This window comes from Scyliorhinus canicula, chromosome 3 (assembly GCF_902713615.1).
Source record: "Scyliorhinus canicula chromosome 3, sScyCan1.1, whole genome shotgun sequence".
In the NCBI taxonomy this organism is placed as follows: Eukaryota; Metazoa; Chordata; class Chondrichthyes; order Carcharhiniformes; family Scyliorhinidae; genus Scyliorhinus; species Scyliorhinus canicula.
In genome coordinates this window covers 125,316,015-125,332,464 of record NC_052148.1, presented here as the reverse complement: position 1 = coordinate 125,332,464, position 16,450 = coordinate 125,316,015, and the positions used below count along the sequence as shown (strand labels likewise).

General features: G+C 45.5%; 1 protein-coding gene across 5 annotated transcripts in view; it reads left to right on the top strand.

The window, feature by feature from the left end:
- Positions 1–16,450, top strand: part of LOC119962941 (probable phospholipid-transporting ATPase VD) — a 363,410-nt gene that overhangs the window by 238,260 nt on the left and 108,700 nt on the right. For all 5 annotated transcript variants that reach the window (XM_038791265.1, XM_038791266.1, XM_038791263.1 and 2 more), the window contains one exon: positions 1,035–1,223. In XM_038791265.1, the coding sequence (XP_038647193.1) occupies positions 1,035–1,223 (189 nt within the window). The remainder of the gene's footprint in view (positions 1–1,034; positions 1,224–16,450) is intronic.

Below are 16,450 nucleotides of genomic sequence, written 5' to 3'. Positions count from 1 at the left end.
AATGGATCTCCAAGAGACAAGGGAACGATTTTACTGAGATCCTTGCAGTATTACAAAATAATAGGATAATAGAGGGAAGTGTTTCCTCTTGTAGGGAAAAACAGAACATGACGCTTAAAATTAGAAAATATTTAGTTTAAAATTGATGGGTAAGATTTTCCAGTTAGTGACAAAACAACCGCAATCACACTGAAGTTGAAGAAAGCTGCCCACAATGATCTAAAGAGCTCAGTGGCATGTTGTTTCCCTTTCTCAATGGCAATTTAAAATATGTCATCATGTCAAGGGATAGATTGGTGAGCAGCAGCAATGATGTCAGGAAGCAAATCAGCAGCCAACCATACTGAAATATTTACACACAACAAACCAGGAAGTTATATGCACTTGCTATCCCTCATTTTTAATTGCATTGTTTTGTAATTGTGTAAATTATGATTTCATTTTGATGCAAGCTAAAACATCAATCAATTTTAATTAAAGTTTGGGGTGATCTCAACAGTGTGTCCTGAAGAAGTGTTGAATCACATTTTCAAACTTCGGTGGCTGTGTCAGATTTAATGGCAAATGCTGACAGTTTTGTATCAATATGACAAAATATCTGGACCATTGATGATAAAAAGGGTTCTAAGATGTGGGATCCTCTGTCCTAGAAGACTGAATCAATGGAAATGTTTGATAGTGAGTTAGGCACTTTACAAGTATTAATATTGAGACGGTGAAAGAGCAGAACTGGGAATTTTAGAAAAAAAGTAAATATATTAGGAGTAATAAACTTGCAACACAGCCTCTGAGGGCTGAATGCTCTGTGAAAGGCCTTTCCTTCAGAAATAAATTAAATAGCCTAAATTTTTAGGTAAAGTCATCATTAGAATTACAGGGTAAAGCAAGTTAACAACATTTCTCTTTCTCTTCCCCCCCTTCCCCTCTTTCCACACCCCCACATCCCTTGCAGAACTTAACTTCTGCCACCTCAGACTCTCTAGACTGGTGGTTTTAATAGAATCCTTGGCCAAATAATGTGTTCTGATTTGCAGGAGAGAGATGTTGCACCGGACTCTCAGCTACTCAGGAAATTAGAACAAATAACATCTCAGCCACTGGACCTGTTGGTTGGGATAGAAAAAGGGCTCTCCCAGGAATACACACACATTGTGGACTTCTTTCTTGCCTTAGCCATCTGTAATACAGTTGTCGTGTCATCACTTAATCAGCCAAAGCGGCGGGTAAGGTCAACATTTATTTAATGGCGGAGGAGGCTCAAGGGGCTGAATTGCCTACTCCTAATTCTTATGTTCTTATTCAATGTTTGATTGTTTAAATAAGGTTGTCTTAGAACTCTGGAATCTGGATTATAATTGAGCACTGAATGATGGGTGAAGCACTTCTGTTTAATTTTTAAGCGTTCTCTGTGAAATTAGTTGATATAGTTTCAATCCACTTACAAGTGAGTGTGGGCTCAGATACATAGCTGCATCGTAATATCAAATAATTTGATATTATTTGTTCCTAAATTGAGATCTCCCTCTTAAGTCCACAGCATTTTTGGTGGAGGAAATTACATTTTGTCTTTGATGCAGTGAGGATGGGGTGATTCTTCAAAAGCAGCAAAAATGAAGTTACATGTAGGGCCAAAAGTAGAAAATTGCCCTCCCACTGCTTTCTTCCATCTTGAGAAATCATGAAATATATTCTGCAAATTAAATTTTTCATCTGTTGTCCTTCAGTGTCCTGTAATTTACAATACTTCTAGCAAAACACAAAGATCAATCAGGTGTTTATGACAATAACAAATGTGTTCCTGATAGTCTGATACTGAACTACCTTCCTTTAAGTAAATACATATCAAATTAATTACGTAGTTGTTTAATCTCAATAATGCCAGAAAAGATGGATAGGGTTAAAAAGAAAATGTACCTGATCCATAGAAAAGTTACGGCACAGAAAGAGACAAAATTAACCCATTGTGTCTTTGCCAGACATATCTCAGAAACAATTTAAAATAATGATGAGATGGAAGGAACAGAGTCACTAAATAATGGGGAGGTATAAAATTTAATATAATTTCAAGTATAGGCTTTCATTTTGCAGATGCATAAATTATGATATTGTACATTTTCTGTATGCAGTTATGTGATCTGGGTGTTGATGGCATTTATTGTTAATTTGTAATCAGCGCTGAGAAGGTGGTGGTGAGTTCCACCTTCAACTTCTGCAGTCCCTGTGGGAGCACGGTGGCCTATTGGTTAGCACAGCTGCCTCACGGCAGGTCCCAGGTTCGATCCCGGCTCTGGGTCACTGGCCCTGCGGATTTTGCACATTCTCGCCGTGTCTGCGTGGGTTTCGCCCCCACAACCCAAAAATGTGCAGAGTAGGTGGATTGGCCACGCTAAATTGCCCCTTAATTGGAAAAAGTAATTGAGTAATCTAAATTTATTTTTTAAAAAATTTGCAGTCCCTGTGGTGAATATTTGTTTTTAGTCCGGGCCAGCATTTATTGCCTTTCCGTAATTGTCCTTGAACTGAGTGACTTCATAGGCCATTTCAATGGGCGTTTAAGAGCCAACCACTTTGCTGTGAGTCTGGAGTCACATGTCGGCCAGACAGCTCAGGGCGGTAGATTTCCTCCCCCAAAGGACATTAGAGAATCAGTTGTTTCGTATGACAATCGCCAGTGGTTTCATGGTCATATTTTACTCCGGGTCTCTGAATTGCTAGCCTAGTGACAATATCACTACACCACTGCCTCCCCTGTACACCCATAGTTGTTAGAAAGGGAATTCCAGGATTTTGACATGGTGACAATGAAGCAACTGATATTTATCCGAGTCAGTATGATGTGACAGATGGATGAGAATTTGGAGGTAAGTTTGTTTCTGCTCCTGCCCTTGTCCTTCTAAATGGTTAAAGTTGCCAGTTTAGACGGTGTAAAATTATCTCCCCGTTTGCTGCTTATTATGATGCCTACTGGTTAAGGAGCAACTTTGCTGAAAAGCAATAATTAGTTCTCAGGCTTTGGCCGATGCACCAGTGAAAATACTTCTTGAGTCTTTGTTAAAAGTACAATTAATTAATGCCAGGAGGCTTCTGTTTTATGTAGGTGTGTTCAGTGATTGCAGAATTTTCTTAAAAAAGCAGAGTAATTTTTATTTATTTACGGGATACGAACGTCACTGGCTAGGCCAGCATTCATACCCATCCCTAATTGCCTTGTGCCATCTTCTTGAACCGCTGTAGTCCATGTGTTGTGGAACACCCACGGTGTTCTTCGGAAGAGAATTCCAGGATTTTGACCTGTTAACAGTGAATGCACTGCGATATGGTTCCCAGTCAGGATGGTGTGTGACTTGGAGGGGAACTTTCAGTTGGTATTGTTCCCATGCATCTCCTGCCCTCGCCTTCTAGGTCGTAGATGTTGAGGGTTTGGAAGGTGCTGTCGAAGGAGCCTCGGTGAGTTGCTGTAGGGTTTCTTGTAGTTGAAACTGCTGCAACAGTGCCTCGGTGGTGTAGGGAGTGAATATTGAACGTGGTAGATGGGGTGACAATCAAGCGGGCTGTTTTATCCTGTCGAGCTTCATTGGAGCTGCACTCATTGAGGCAAGTGGAGAGTATTCCATCGGACTTGTGCCTAGTAGATTATAGATAGGCTTTGGGGAATCAGGAGGCGAGTTACTTGACAAAGAATTCCCAGCTTCCGACAGTATTTATATGGATGGTCCAGTTTCTGGTCAGTTTGGTGATGTTGACGCCTGGAATTTGAAGCTGTCAACCATCTCCACCTCAGGCCTGTTTATACAGACAGGGGTGTGTACAATACTTTACTTCCTTAAATCAATGACCAGCTGTTTAGTTTTGCTGACTTTGAGGGAGAGATTGTTGTCGTTACACCACTCCACTAGGTTCTCTATCTCCCTCTGTATTCTGACTCATCCTTGTTTGAGATCCGACCCACTACGTTTGTGTCATAAGCAAACTTGTAGATGGAATTGGAACAAAATTTTGCCACGCAGTCATGTGTGAATAGGGAATATGGTAGGGGGCTAAGTATGCAGGACTATCATGGAGGAGGTGTTGTTGTTTATTCTTACTGATTGTGGTCTGTGGGTTAGGAAGTTGAGGATCCAGTTGCAGAGTGAGGAGCCATGTCCTGGGTTTTGGAGCTGTGATATGAATTAAGCTTGGATTATGGTTTTGAAGGCGGAGCTGTAGTCAATAAATAGGAATCCGGTGTAGGAGTCCATGTTGGTGAGGTGCTCCAGATATGAGTGTACGGCCAGGGAGATGGAGTCTGCTGTGGACCAGTTGCAGCGGTATGCGAATTGCAGTGGATCTAGGCATTCTGGGCGTATGGAGCTGATGTGCCTCGTGACCAACATCTCGAAGCACTTCATTACGATAGATGTCAAAGCCACAGGATTATAGTCAATTGAGGCACGTTCCCTGGTTCTTCTTTGGCACCGGTATGATGGTGGTCTTCTTGAAGCAGGTGGGGATCTCGGAATGGAGTAGGGAGAGGTTGAAGATGTCCATGAACACATCTGCCAGCTAGTCCGCGCAGTTTCTGAGTGCACGACCATGGACCTCGTTCAGGGTCATCGACTTCTAAGGGTTCAGCTCCAAGAAGGCCTATCTGAATTCGGAAGCTGTGACGGTGGGTGTGTCCAGGGCTGGTGGGGCAGTCAACAGAGGTTTGATGGTTTCCTGATTGAACCGAGCATAGAATGCATTGAGTTCATCGGGGAAGGATGCCCTGCTCCTGGAGATTCTGCTCAGCTTCGCTTTGTAGCCCGCTATGTTTTTTAGCTTTACCACAACCGACAAGAATCTGTAACGCTAGTTTGTGACTCTAGCTTGATCTGATATGGCTCAAGGCATCTCTGATGACTTTGCAGAGGTCGTACCTGGATTTCATGTATTGGTCAGGGTCACCTGACTTGAACGCCTCAAAGCTGGCCTTCAGTGGGGAGTCAATCTCCCGATTTAAGCCATGGTTTCCGGTTGTGGAATGTATGTACTCCTTTCTTTGGCACGTAGTCATCTACACATATGCTGATAAAGTCTGTGACGGTGGTGGCATACCCATTTAGGTTGATCGCTGAGTTCTTAAATATGGACCAGTCACTGACTCCAAGCAGTAACATAGAAGCTCTTCTATTGCAATGTAGCGGCATTGCACAACCTTCTTAACCAGATTCTCCCGCTTACGTTTCTGCCGGGAGAAGGAGCACCGTCTTATGGTCTGATTTTTCAAAGTGCGGTCGGGGCATGGATCGGTAAGCGCCCTTGATTTTTGTGTAGGTGGGACAGGGGATGTGTTGGTGGAATTTTGGCCGTATACTCTTGATGTTGGCCTTGTTGATGTCCCCGGCCACAATGAACAAGGCTTCCGGGTGTTCTGTTTCATTGTTGTTTCTTTTTTAAAAAATATTTTTATTAGGGTATTTGCAAGTTTTTATAATAACAACAATAGCAGCGACATAAACATGGTACAATAAACATTTTCACGCCCATCACAATCTTCACAAACCCCAACCATAAAACAACAGTCCCGTCCCCCCCCCCCCCCCCCCCCCCCCATGGAATTCTGCTTTGCTGACATTTTAATTTTCCCTGAGAAAGTCGACGAACGGCTGCCACCTCTGGATGAACCCTACCATTGACCCTCTTAAGGCGATCTTTATTTTCTCAAGACTATTGTCTCGGACTTTTGGACCTTTTTCTCCCAGTTTTTACAGGGTTTTATTGGATATAACGGTGAAGAGTAAGACAGTGAGGAGAAACCCCCCTGCAGTGTATGAAGAATTGGACCAGAAGTGGCCGTCTGAGAAGACAAAGTCCTACAAGGAAGACGCGAGCAGAGCTGGCAACGCGGGGAAGCAGGGCCAGCGAATGAAACATTGCCGAGAAACACGGGGCTGTGGGACTGGAGAATCTGGGAAAAAAAAGAAAATCGCTTATTGTCACAAGTAGGCTTCAAATGAAGTTACTGTGAAAAGTGATTTTCATTTCATTTCATTTGGTAGAGGCGGGTACAATTTTTTCCTTTGAAACAAAACAGTTAGACAGTTACATGGGCAGTGTGGGTATCGAGGGATGTGGGCAAGTGGGACTAGCTTAGTGATAGAAACTGGGCGGCATGGACAAGCTGGGCCAAAGGGTCTGTTTCCATGCTGTAAACATCTATGACTCTTTGATACTGTGGGAATGACTAAGCCAGGCTATTGCAATTGTGTTACAGCTCTTTGAATTTTGGCACATGAGAAGGACTTTGTAAGGTTGACTAAGCTGGATGTAACTATCAATACTATTCATGATTTTGATCTCCTCTATTAATGTCCTCTTAACCTTCTCTTTTTTTGTATTAAGGGGCATGGCCAATCCACCTAGCCTGCATATCTTTGGGTTGTGGGGTGAGACCCATGTAGACACAGGGAGAATGTGCAAACTCCAAACCTTCTCTTCGCTAAGGAAAAGAACCACAGCTCAAGCCTCTCTGCATAATTGAAAACCCTTATCCTGGGTGCTGTTATCATAAATCTGTACATTACGACATAATTCCTAAAATGTGGTTCCCAGAATTGAAAACGGTACTCCAGCTGAGACTGAACCAGTGTTTTATAAAGGATCATCATTACTCCCTTGCACTTGTACTTTATGCCTCTATTTATAAAGCCCTTCATCTCCCCCCCCCCCTTAGGCCAAATTTCACCTCCTCAAGATGTAAGAACTCCATTAGACCCCCCAGCCACGCCGAGGCACAGGGTGGAGAAACTGACCTCCACCCCAACAGAACCCGCCTGCAATCAACCAGGTGAACGCTAAAACATCTGCTCCCGCTCCCGCCTTCAACTCCAGCAGGTCCGACACCCCGAATATGGCCCCCAAGAGACCCACTCTAAATCCACATGCAGGATGGCAGACATTTTCTCCAACTTTGGGCAGGACCAGAACATGTGCACATGATTAGCTGGGCCCCTCCCACATCATTGGCAAGTATCCTCTGCCCCCACAAACAGCCGACTCATCCTTGACTTTGTCAAATGTGCCCTGTGCATCACCTTCAACTGTATCAACCCCAGCCTCGCATACGAGGTTGAGGCATTCACCCTCTGCAGCACCTCACACCACAATCCCTCCTCCAATGCCATCCCGAACCCCTCCTCTCACTTGGCTTTAACCCGCTCCATGGGCACCTTATCCTTCTCCAAAATTCTCCACTAGAGTGCTGAACTTCTGGCATTTGAGTGCGACAGTGAGAGTTTGGTGACTGAGAGAGTTAGGTGAGGAGGGAGTAAGGTGCTCCTGACATTTAATTTCCTATGTTTATCAAAGAGCGTGAAGGGAGCCAGGAGTTTAGAGTACAGCTGACTGGAAGCAGAGTCAGAGGGCAGAGGTCCAGTTGGTCTACAGGGCAGCTAATTCTGTAAAGTAAGAGGGGATGGAGGCTAGGGCTGTTGCATGCTCCTCCTGTAGGATGTGGGTGGTGAGGGAAACCACTGGTGTCCCCGCTGACTATACCTGCGGGAAGTGCACCCAGCTCCAGCTCCTCAGAGACCGTGTTACGGTACTGGAGCTGGATGAACTTCGGATCATCCGGGAGGCAGAGGGGGTTATCGAGAAGAGTTACAGGGAGGTAGCCACACCAAAGGTACTGGACAAGAGTAGCTGGGTTACAGTCAGGGGAAAGAAAACTTACAGGCAGACAGTGCAAGGATCCCTCGTGGCTATTCCCCTTCAAAACAAGTATACCGTTTTGGATGCTGTTGGGGGGGATGACCTACCGGGGGAAGGCCCCAGCGGCCAGGTCTCTGGCACTGAGTCTGGCTCTGGGGCTCAGAAGGGAAGGGGGGAGCATAGAACAGCAATAGTAATAGGAGATTCAATGGTTAGGGGAATAGATAGGAGATTCTGTGGTCGCGAGCGAGACTCCCGAAAGGTATGTTGCCTCCCAGGTGCCAGGGCCAGGGATGTCTCGGATCGTGTCTTCAGGATCCTGAAGGGGGAGGGTGAGCAGCCAGAAGTCGTGGTGCACATTGGTACCAACGACGTAGGTAGGAAAAAGGGTGTGGAGGTAATAAACAAGTTTAGGGAGTTAGGCTGGAAGTTAAAGGCCAGGACAGACAGAGTTGTCATCTCTGGTTTGTTGCCGGTGCCACGTGATAGCGAGGCTAGGAATAGGGAGAGAGTGCAGTTGAACACGTGACTGCAGGAATGGTGTAGGAGGGAGGGCTTCAGGTATTTGGATAATTGGAGCGCATTCTGGGGAAGGTGGGACCTGTACAAGCAGGACGGGTTGCATCTGAACCGGAGGGGCACCAATATCCTGGGGGGGGAGGTTTTCTAGTACTCTTCGGGAGGGTTTAAACTAATTTGGCAGGGGAATGGGAACCGGATTTGTAGTCCAGCAACTAAGGAAGCCGATATTCAGGACGCCAAAGCACGTAGTGATGCAGTGGGGAAGGTAATACTGACAAAGGAGAGTACTTGCAGGCAAGGAGATGGGTTGAAGTGTGTATACTTTAATGCAAGAAGCATCAGGAATAAGGTGGGTGAACTTAAGGCATGGATCGGTACTTGGGACTACGATGTGGTGGCCATCACAGAAACTTGGATAGAAGAGGGGCAGAAATGGTTGTTGGAGGTCCCTGGTTATAGATGTTTCAACAACATTAGGGAGGATGGTAAAAGAGGTGGGGGGGTGGCATTGTTAATTAGAGATAGTATAACAGCTGCAGAAAGGCAGTTCGAGGGGGATCTGCCTACTGAGGTAATATGGGTTGAAGTCAGAAATAGGAAAGGAGCAGTCACCTTGTTGGGAGTTTTCTATAGGCCCCCAATAGCAGCAGAGATGTGGAGGAACAGATTGGGAAACAGATTTTGGAAAGGTGCAGAAGTCACAGGGTAGTAGTCATGGGTGACTTCAACTTCCCAAACATTGAGTGGAAACACTTTAGATCACATAGTTTGGATGGGGTAGTGTTTGTGCAGTGTGTCCAGGAAGCTTTTCTAACGCAGTATGTAGATTGTCCGACCAGAGGGGAGGCCATATTGGATTTAGTACTTGGTAATGAACCAGGGCAGGTGATAGATTTGTTAGTGGGGGAGCATTTTGGAGGTAGTGACCACAATTCTGTGACTTTCACTTTAGTTATGGAGAGGGATAGGTGCGTGCAACAGGGCGAGGTTTATAATTGGGGGAAGGGTAAAAACAATGCTGTCAGACAAGAATTGAAGTGTAGAAGTTGGGAACATAGGCTGTCAGGGAAGGACACAAGTGAAATGTGGAACTTGTTCAAGGAACAGGTACTGCGTGTCTTTGATATGTATGTCCCTGTCAGGCAGGGAAGAGATGGTCGAGTGAGGGAACCATGGTTGACAAGAGAGGTTGAATGTCTTGTTAAGAGGAAGAAGGAGACTTATGTGAGGCTGAAGAAACAAGGTTCAGACATGGCGCTGGAGGGATACAAGATAACCAGGAGGGAACTGAAGAAAGGGATTAGGAGAGCTAAGAGAGGGCATGAAAAATCTTTGGCAGGTAGGTAGATATGTGAGAAATATGAGAATGACTAGAGCGAGGGTAGGTCCGATTAAGGACAGTAGCGGGAGATTGTGTATTGAGTCTGAAGAGATAGGAGAGGTCTTGAACGAGTACTTTTCTTCAGTATTTACAAACGAGAGGGGCCATATTGTTGGAGAGGACAGTGTGAAACAGACTGATAAGCTCGAGGAGATACTTGTCAGGAAGGAAGATGTGTTGCGCGTTTTGAAAAACTTGAGGATAGACAAGTCCCCCGGGCCTGACGGGGTATATCCAAGGATTCTATGGGAAGCAAGAAATGAAATTGCAGAGCCATTGGCAATCATCTTTTCGTCCTCGTTGTCAACAGGGGTGGTACCAGAGGATTGGAGAGTGGCGAATGTCGTGCCCCTGTTTAAAAAAGGGAATAGGGATAACACTGGGAATTACAGGCCAGTTAGTCTTACTTCGGTGGTAGGCAAAATAATGGAAAGGGTACTGAGGGATAGGATTTCTGAGCATCTGGAAAGGAACGGCTTGATTAGGGATAGTCAGCATGGATTTGTGAGGGGTAGGTCTTGCCTTACAAGTCTTATTGACTTCTTTGAGGAGGTGACCAAGCATGTGGATGAAGGTAAAGCAGTGGATGTAGTGTACATGGATTTTAGTAAGGCATTTGATGAGGTTCCCCATTGTAGGCTTGTGCAGAAAGTAAGGAGGCATGGGATAGTGGGAAATTTGGCCAGTTGGATAACAAACTGGCTAACCGATAGAAGACAGAGAGTGGTGGTGGATGGCAAATATTCAACCTGGAGCCCAGTTATCAGTGGTGTACCGCAGGGATTAGTTCTGGGTCCTCTGCTGTTTGTGATTTTCATTAACGACTTGGATGAGGGAGTTGAAGGGTGGGTCAGTAAATTTGCAGATGATACGAAGATTGGTGGAGTTGTGGATAGTGAGGAGGGCTGTTGTCGGCTTCAAAGAGACATAGATAGAATGCAGAGCTGGGCTGAGAAGTGGCAGATGGAGTTTAACCCTGACAAGTGTGAGGTTGTCCATTTTGGAAGGACAAATATGAATGCGGAATACAGGGTTAACGGTAGGGTTCTTGGCAATGTGGAGGAACAAAGAGATCTTGGGGTCTATGTTCATAGATCTTTGAAAGTTGCCACTCAAGTGGATAGAGCTGTGAAGAAGGCCTATGGTGTGCTAGCATTCATTAGCAGAGGGATTGAATTTAAGAGCCGTGAGGTGATGATGCAGCTGTACAAAACCTTGGTCAGGCCACATTTGGAGTACTGTGTGCAGTTCTGGTCGCCTCATTTTAGGAAGGATGTGGAAGCTTTGGAAAAGGTTTATAAGATGATTAGGGGAATAGATAGAGTAGACAGTCAGAGACTTTTTCCCCGGGTGGAACACACCATTACAAGAGGACATAAATTTAAGTGGAAGATATAGAGGGGATGTCAGAGGTATGTTCTTTACCCAGAGAGTAGTGGGGGCATGGAATGCACTGCCTGTGGAAGTAGTTGAGTCGGAAACGTTCGGGACCTTCAAGCGACTATTGGATAGGTACATGGATTAGGGTGGAATAATGGAGTGTAGGTTAACTTCTTAAGGGCAGCACGGTAGCATTGTGGATAGCACAATTGCTTCACAGCTCCAGGGTCCCAAGTTCGATTTCGACTTGGGTCACTGTCTGTGTGGAGTCTGCACATCCTCCCCGTGACTGCGTGGATTTCCTCCGGGTACTCCGGTTTCCTCCCACAGTCCAAAGATGTGCAGGTTGGGTGGATTGGCCATGAAAAAGTGTCCAAAATTTTTTGATTAACCTAGGACAAAAGTTCGGCGCAACATCGTGGGCCGAAGGGCCTGTTCTGTGCTGTATTTCTCTATCTATCTACCTAAATCGCCAAGATAACCCCACCCCCCAATCCCATTACCGACAACATCTCCTCCAACAACGAGGAGGCAGGCACTATCTGAACACATGTTTTTTAACAAATTTTCTCAACTTGTCCTGTCCTCTTCGAAGATTTGTATGCATATGAAAAATGAAAAAAAAAAATGAAAATCGTTTATTGTCACGAGTAGGCTTCAATGAAGTTACTGTGATAAGCCCCTAGTCGCCACATTCCGGCGCCTGTCCGGGGAGGCTGGTATGGGAATCGAACCGTGCTGCTGGCCTGCTTGGTCTGCTTTCAAAGCCAGCGATTTAGCTGAGTGGCCTAAACCAGCATGTATCCCAGGTCTCCATGTTCCTCTTCCCCCTTTTAAAACATCGGTGATCGGTCGCTGTTGTGCGGTCTGTCCATTTTATTCGAAGTAGACATTTTTGTTGCAGTTTGATCAAACTAAGTGGCCTTTTACTATTTCAGAGGACAATTAGGAGTTGATCATATTATCGTGGGCCTGGAATCACATGTAGGCCAGGCAAGGATTACAGATTTCCCTCTTTAAAGTGAACTGGATGGGTTCTTAAAGTGTGATAATTTCCTGATTTACTACTACTGATAGTAACTATTTATTCCAAACTTGATAAATTAACTGATATGAAATTCCCAGTTGCCAAGGAGAAATTTTAACTTGTACCTCAGATCATTGGGCCACGCCTCGCGATTACTTGAACAATAATGCAGCTACGCAGTGTCATAGCTCCTCAATAACTCAAGTTAACAGATCTATTCTGACTGTCCCCGTTAAAACTGTGCCTTTCTAAATTACAGAAAATACAGTGCAGAAGAAGCACTTCAGTTCATTGAGTCTGCACCAACGCATGAAAGATTTTTTTTAAATTTTAGAATACACAATTATTATTTTTTTCCAATTAAGAGGCAATTTAGCATGGCCAATCACTTAACCTGCACACCTGCACAGGGGCAGCAGGGTACCATGGTGGTTAGCATAAATGCTTCACAGCTCCAGGGTCCCAGGTTCGATTCCCGGCTGGGTCACTGTCTGTGTGGAGTCTGCACGTCCTCCCCCTGTGTGCGTGGGTTTCCTCCGGGTGCTCCGGTTTCCTCCCAAAGATGTGCGGGTTAGGTGGATTGGCCATGCTAAATTGCCCGTAGTGTCCTAATAAAAGTAAGGTTAAGGGGGGGGGTTGTTGGGTTACGGGTATAGGGTGGATACGTGGGTTTGAGTAGGGTGATCATGGCTCGGCACAACATTGAGGGCCGAAGGGCCTGTTCTGTGCTGTACTGTTCTATGTTCTATCTTTGGGTTGTGGGGGTGAAACCCACACAGACACAGGGAGAATGCAAGAAAGATATCTGACTTGCCTATCTAATCCCATTTGCCTGCACTTGGCCTATATCCTTGAATGTTATGACATGCTAAGTGACATCTAGGTGCTTATTAAAGGATGAGAGGCAACCCGCCTCTATCACCCTCCCAGACAATGCATTCCAGACTGTCACCACCCTCGGTGTAAAAAGGGTTTTCCTCAAATCTCCCCAACCCTCCTGCCCCTCACTTTGAACTTGTGCCTCTTCCTAACTGACCCTTAAACTAAGGGGAACAGCTGCTCCCTATATACCCTGTCCATGTGATAATCTTGTACATCTAGATCAGGTCGCCCCTCAATCTTCACTTCTCCAACAAAAACAACCCAAGCTTATCTAAACAAAAGCAAATTACTGCAGATGCTGGAATCTGAAACAAAAGACAAAATGCTGGAAAATCTCAGCAGGTCTGGCAGCATCTGTAGGGAGAGAAAAGAGCTAATGTTTCTCGTCCAATGCCTCTTTGTCAAAGCTTTGACAAAGAGTCATTGGACTCGAAACATTAGCTCTTTTCATCCTCCAGGTTGGTAGTGAGAGTTAGGAAAACCCCCGGTTCAGTTCACCCGCCTCGGGAGAAAGTGCCCACCAAAGTGTTATTTTCATTGTAGGTTCATTGTAGGAGCAAGCCAGAGTCAGGCCAGCCAACCCAGGAGGAAATCTGAAGACAGCTGAGGAGTTGTCAGGTGCGGATACAGGCTGTTTAAAAGGCCCACCTCACAGCTGATACCTTGCCCCAGTTAAAATAAAAGCATGCAGGTACTCTAGCCCTCGCCCCTCACACCCCCTCACCTTCCAAACATTCCCCATGCGCCTTCATGCCACCATGTCAAGCTCTGTTCTTCCACCCACTCCCAATGGCTTCTCGGTCCCCCACCCTACCCCAGCCCTTGTGTCAAGCTCTGCCTTTCCACTCATCCTGTATGGAGTAGGTGTTTTAGTACTAATGGCTGCCTGGGCTCTCCGCCAAGCGGATATAATAAATCCATGAAGCTTGTTTTAAACAGCTTCACTCCAGAGAAATCCTTGTTCAATTGATGGTTCAGGCACTCTGATCTCTGTTCTCAATTTCACAATTTTTTTTACACTACTTTATGTGGTTTCAAGGGTTGATTTTTTTTTAATAGTTTAAATCAGGGGTGGGCAAACTTTTCCGTGCAAGGGCCACATTCAGAAATTCCCAATTTTAAAGGGCCGCATAGTATATTAAGTAAAATAATTGATATTTTAAATAGCCAAAATAAAAGGTCTTTAAAGAAAAAAAAGCACATTTATTTGAAAAACAAAGTAACTCAGTAAGTAACAGAACAATGTCAATGAGAATGATGCATCTGACTGCAGTCATTTACCAGTTTGTTGAAATCAGGTAACCTCGATAACCTCGAGCAACTCACTTCGCGCGGGAAGCCAACAGAAGCACAGCCTAGCCGAGTCAACGATAAAAACGCGCGTAGTGGGGTGGATGAGTGGGGCTGTCTTATTGGTCGGTTTAGTTGGGTGTGCGACCAATAAGAGTCCAAGTTACAAACAATAATAAGGCTTATTGTTTGTAACCTGGACTCCTATTGGTCACACACCCAACTAAACCGACCAATGAGACAGCCCCACTCATCCACCCCACTACGCGCGTTTTTATGCGGCCCGCCAATGAGGTGCCCGGAATCATAACCTTATTGAATAAGCGCATTTACTTCAGCGGCTTTTCCCCGGCGGCTTTTCAAAAATGCCGGTTATGATTCCGGGCACCTCATTGGCGGGCCGCATAAAAACCTTTGTCGGGCCTCACGGTAGCATGGTGGTTAGCATCAATGCTTCACAGCTCCAGGGTCCCAGGTTCGATTCCTGGCTGGGTCACTGTCTGTGTGGAGTCTGCACGTCCTCCCCGTGTGTGCGTGGGTTTCCTCCGGGTGCTCCGGTTTCCTCCCACAGTCCAAAAGATGTGCGGGTTAGGTGGATTGGCCATGCTAAATTGCCCGTAGTGTAAGGTTAATGGGGGGATTGTTGGGTTACGGGTATACGGGTTACGTGGGTTTAAGTGGGGTGATCATTGTTCGGCACAACATCGAGGGCCGAAGGGCCTGTTCTGTGCTGTACTGTTCTATGTTCTATGTTCTATGTTCATGCGGCCCGCGGGCCGTAGTTTGCCCACCCCTGGTTTAAATGGTCTGAATGCTTGACACTTTCATTAGCTTGTCGTGAAATGACTTTTTTCAACGTAGGAGAAAGTTCTGAATGAATGGCCTTTTATTAAGGCTTCTCTTTTACACAAGCTACTGTCACTCCAGGGTTGATTGCTTCTATACAATGTAGAGTGGATCAAAGTGTATGGAAGTGCCATAGCTTGGCATAGAGAGCATGAACAGCTAAAGGAGGTGGGCGGAAGAGGAAAGCTTGCCAAATGGAGCATGAAGGGCCATTGGGGTGCGTGGAAAGGCATAGCGTAGCATAGGGGGGTATGTGGGTTGGTGGGTGGGGGGGACATAAAGAGGGTAATTTAAACAGTTCCCTCATGCAAACTAGACTTCACGAATCCTCCAAGGGACCGTGAACCGCAGCTCTTTTAAAAACCTCTCCAGGGTCCATGCAAATTGAGAAGGGGTGGTGCATGTCTATCCCACAGTGAGCTGATCATGTCAGTAATGCCGGTCGTAGGCTTTTGACAGGAACCAGCCCTCATCCTTAAATGTATTCCCGAAAATTAAACAGCCTGGAAATGGGGTTGGGAATGCCAGAATCAGGACCCGTCCACCATTTTTTAAAGTGCGGCCGAGTTATCCCGACTTAATGAAAATGCAGGCCAAAGTGTTCATTAAGAACCACGTCAACTTATTTCACCTCCATACATGGGGGCCAGAATCTTCCATTCTGAAGTCCAGGTTCAGTGACAGGTGCAGAAGTGAGAGTAATTTCTGCTGGGGAGGGTTGCAGCAGCACGATTGACCACGCATGATCTTGGCGTTGTTTAGTTCATTGCATATGTATCCTCTGATTCTCGTGGTGGGGCAGGCAGGAAGTTGCCATCGCCATCGATACCTCATAGGGTCCACCTTTGCCTGGCTACTGCTCCACCATTCCCCGCCTACCCGTCCTCCCTTCTTTGGTCATATTCCATTGCACTGTTAGCACCCAGTCTGAAGCATAGACTGGCAATTACAGACAGTCCCCAAAGAGGACAATGCAGTGGCTGCTCACCATTAATCATTGAAGAAGTCTACTTCACCAGGTGCATGCCACTTCTGTGCAGTAGTGAATGTGAACATTTCAATTTTTCGCTGGTGGTGATCTTAATTTGGAGGGGAAACTTAATTCCAATAAGGTTGTCTGTTAACGAACATGCATGACATGCAATACATGCAAAAGATCTCCCAACATTCAGCTTCGACTAACGGTCATCTGGACTCAACATTAGCTCTTTTCTCTCCCTACAGATGCTGCCAGACCTGCTGAGATTTTCCAGCATTTGTTTTTTGGTTTCAGATTCCAGCATTCACAGTAATTTGCTTTTATCCCAACACTGATCGTTGGGAAGCTCAACCCACCTTTAATATGCTGCGAGCATAAATGCTAAAGTTCATTAGGCTCAAAGATTCTGCCCAATTATCCTTCTGATCTCTGATGGGCCCTACTCTTTCCTTGGTTATCCTCTTGTTTTTTA